Consider the following 3707-nt stretch of genomic DNA (forward strand, 5'->3'; position numbering starts at 1 on the left):
GTCGCACAAAGACGTCTGAGTAACGTCATTCTTAGACCAATCTGAGACTTCAGACTTCTACATTTTTTTCAAGGTATATCGGACAGTTTTGAATATATATAGAAATGTAGATATGAAACGGAGGATAACGTCCGTTAAATTTCATTTCGAAATCGACAATAATAAATAATAATTTTCTTTCCAGAAATGATAGTTATACACTCTACAAATGATGTAGATAAATCTACATCATTTGTATAGTATACACTATATATATATATATATAGTGAATACTATACTGAGATAATAGAACAATTGTTCTAAGAACTACGTTTCACAGACGTCTTTTAGACGACTTCCTAACGTCCGAATCGGACTTTATTATATCTTTTTTCTCTTTCGAGTTCATCTTTCTTTGACATATATACCTATTATCATCAATGGTTATATATTGATTAACTGATTGAGTAAACTATTATAATGAAAATCATAAAATGATGTAACCGAAAATTTTCGAAAAAAATTATTTTTGTGTATATTTTTTATTATATTATATAGTATAAGTGTATATTACACCCACAGTAAATTAACTGAAGTAAATAATGAAAAGGTCATTAATGATTTCTTCATATTCATTATATTCTATCATTTACATTTGATGCATAAATTGAATTGACCGCCGAAATTCATGACCGAACAGCACTTCCTGCGCCGGGCCATGTGGTTGCTGTAGCGGCTCAATGATTGGCGCTTCTCCCAGTTCCGCCACTTCCGCTTACTAACCAAAGTAAACATAACATAAACATGTTTATATAAGGGCCATTCCCTTCGTTTCTTAGTTATTTGTGACCATTTTGTCTGCATGTTTCTCGTAGTCTTATCACGGAAACAGAAAAAAACAGTGTTATTCAAACAGTGGTGCTTTATTTCTGCCAGCTAATATTTTCAATCAATTGATTGAGAGTAACAGCAGTTTTACTTAACTGTTTTCTAAAACAATAAGCGGGTAAGTACTTATTTTTTTATATTCCCCAATCTACAAAACGGACATATAATATACCCAAAAGTCGAGATATATTGAACAATATTGTGTAAAGATTACTAGAGTATCTTTATACGATGATTGAACGTCATATTTTTTTTTCTCTTGGCCCTTCATAGTTAGTGCGAAATCCGCAATTGCTACCTTCTTTATTATAGGTAAGAAATATAAAAACGAGATGTCTTACGTATTGGTAGAATTCGAAGCTGGTGATGGAATCGCCGTGGTAGCCAAGAATTGGCTCACACCTCGAAAAAAAGAAGTGTTTTGGCCACCAGTATAGCAACAAAAACAATTTGATCGGTATGTGAAAGATTTGGTAGAGGCCGACCCTGAGAACTGGAAGCTGCACGGAATTAAGAGAGTGTTTTTTGAGACTGGCGAGTTGGCTTTTCCATTTTTAAAACAAAATTCTCTTTCACTTTTTCTTCGAAACCCTTATTCCTGGTTCAGTCAGTCTCTCGTTGGTTTGTGAGAAGTAGTTTTTAAATTTTTTATAACATAAGAATGTGGTAGAAAGATAAGCAGCTGACTGAACCAGGCGCATTAATTACTCTTCAGAATGAAAAAATTGATGGGTTGAAACAACATAACCTTATTATTATCATTTTGACTTAGATGATTTCCAAAAAGCACAAGAAAAACTCAAGGTAGCTCAATACCAGTCCGATGTAGCTACTGATTACGATGAACCTTCCACATCAAAAGCAGAAAAGAGGGTTGTGAAACCACCGTTTCGTTATATGCCTAGCTCAAGTGATGAAGACGAGCTTAAGCCACTCGCTGCATACAACAAAAATCAAAGAGTAATGAAAAGACCTCCCCCAATTTATGAAAACAGTATGTATCACTCCCCTCGATTCCTGTATTATTAGTGGGTGATTTTATGCAGCAAATATATTCTTCCGTTTGTTCCTTATTTCAATTCATTTGCTGTATAAATTCACCACAACTTTGATACATTTAATTTTCACGATTCAAAAGTTTGCTGCTTCTATTTTGTCATTCACCTATATTCTGTCCCATGATTAGTTAACCACAATAACAAAAATTTTGTCTTGACCATGGTATCCATTATTCTTGTTTCAAAAACAAAGTGTTTTCAAAGAGAATAATATTCTGTTGTGGTTCAACTGACTTTTTTGACAACAAAACTTTTCATTCGGGATATGTTGTATGTTTAATTGTTCCAAGACACTTCATCGTCTATATTAAGAAATGCTCACAAGATACAGGCATTACAATGCTGAGTGTTATTGAACTAATCGGATTATTATTTTTCAGCAAGTGATCAGAGTCCCCAAACCCCCAAACGTTCGTGTTGCAGCAGCAACATCGAGGGTATTACTAAAAGGTCCCAAACTGTAGATGAGGAAAATCTTGAAGAAGTATCAGAATTGCATTCCGAACTGAACGCAGTAAATTTTAGAGGTATAAATTCTCAATAAAGTTGTGAATTATTATTATTGTTTGATATTTTTGAATCTTGTAGGTTTTCAAAAGAAGGTGCTCTCAATATTGTTTGGTCTGCAGGAGCAGAATAAAAAGATTTTGCAACTGCTTGAACAAAAAACTATTCAAACATCCCAGGAATTCGAAATACCGGTTGAAATCCCCTTGAAAACAGAAGCTGGGTTGGAGGAATTGGAAATTTTTTTAAACGAAAAAAACAATTTTCAAGCATTCGTAAGTTGTTAATAGTAATATCTAATGGTACATAGAATAGTTAGTTGGAATGTGAAGTTTTTATAATCTTAAGAGATGAAATTTTCATTATTTTTATTATTTCATAGGTGAAAAAAATATCTCTGTTTGGAGCAAGAGATATTTCTGCTGCTGTTTACAGCATTTTGAGGCATCTTATCACGGACGAGGTGGCAAAAAATTTTAGCTTTTATGGAAAACGAGGAGGGAAGAGACCATTCCATCTTTTGAAATTAAGAGCCTCTGTAGTTGGTAAGTTTTCATATTTTAATATTAGTGATTGTGCAGGAAAAAATGGTAATTATCTTGATTTTCAACTTATTTTAATCAACTACTTTCAGTAGGGAAAAATTGAGTAATGCATATCATTTTAGAAGCTGTGCAGATCTGCATTGGAAGTGCAACCAACAGAAGTAGAAATTTCAAACGTTATCAAAACTTGGCTCAAACATGCCCCAGATCGTCTAAGGAAAACAACAAAAAATAAGCACTAGCAGTAAACAAATTATTAGTTTTATTGAGTTTTTATTTCAACCAAGATGTCTGATAAAATCACTTATAAAACAAAAAAGTTTGTTTCGAAAAGGCAGGAGTATAGGCGTGTGTCAGAAAAAGTTACGGATATATTAGACAATATTGCACCTGAGCATGAACAAGATTTACAGCCAAGTATCTCCGACTCGGCTATGTCTAGTATTAGTGAAGGTAATTTGTCACATCACCTTATTTCCGAGTCTGAATTACCTGAATCATCATCAGTCATCAGTAATGAACAAGGCTCGCAAAAGGAAACAACATCAGCCAGTGGCTCCTCATTATCCCAGTCAGATTATCAATTTTTATCTGATTCCTTACTTAACAAAGAACCTAACAGACCTGAATTGACAACATCTGATTTGAAAAGTGAATTAAGAGTTTGGGCAACCACAAAACAGATACCTCAAGCTGCACTTGATGATCTCTTAAAAATATTGGCTCCCTA

General features: G+C 33.6%; 1 protein-coding gene across 1 annotated transcript; it reads left to right on the top strand.

Annotated features, from left to right (window-relative positions):
- Positions 1-1310: 1310 nt before the first annotated feature.
- On the top strand, positions 1311-3226 carry LOC123311012. Its single transcript, XM_044894759.1, has 6 exons — positions 1311-1401; positions 1640-1861; positions 2306-2452; positions 2514-2707; positions 2815-2977; positions 3100-3226. Exons 2-6 carry the CDS (start codon positions 1765-1767, stop codon positions 3210-3212), a joined length of 714 nt encoding a protein of 237 aa, XP_044750694.1. The 5' UTR covers positions 1311-1401; positions 1640-1764; the 3' UTR covers positions 3213-3226.
- The last annotated feature ends 481 nt before the right edge of the window (positions 3227-3707 follow it).

Source organism: Coccinella septempunctata, chromosome 4, assembly GCF_907165205.1.
Source record: "Coccinella septempunctata chromosome 4, icCocSept1.1, whole genome shotgun sequence".
Classification (NCBI taxonomy): Eukaryota; Metazoa; Arthropoda; class Insecta; order Coleoptera; family Coccinellidae; genus Coccinella; species Coccinella septempunctata.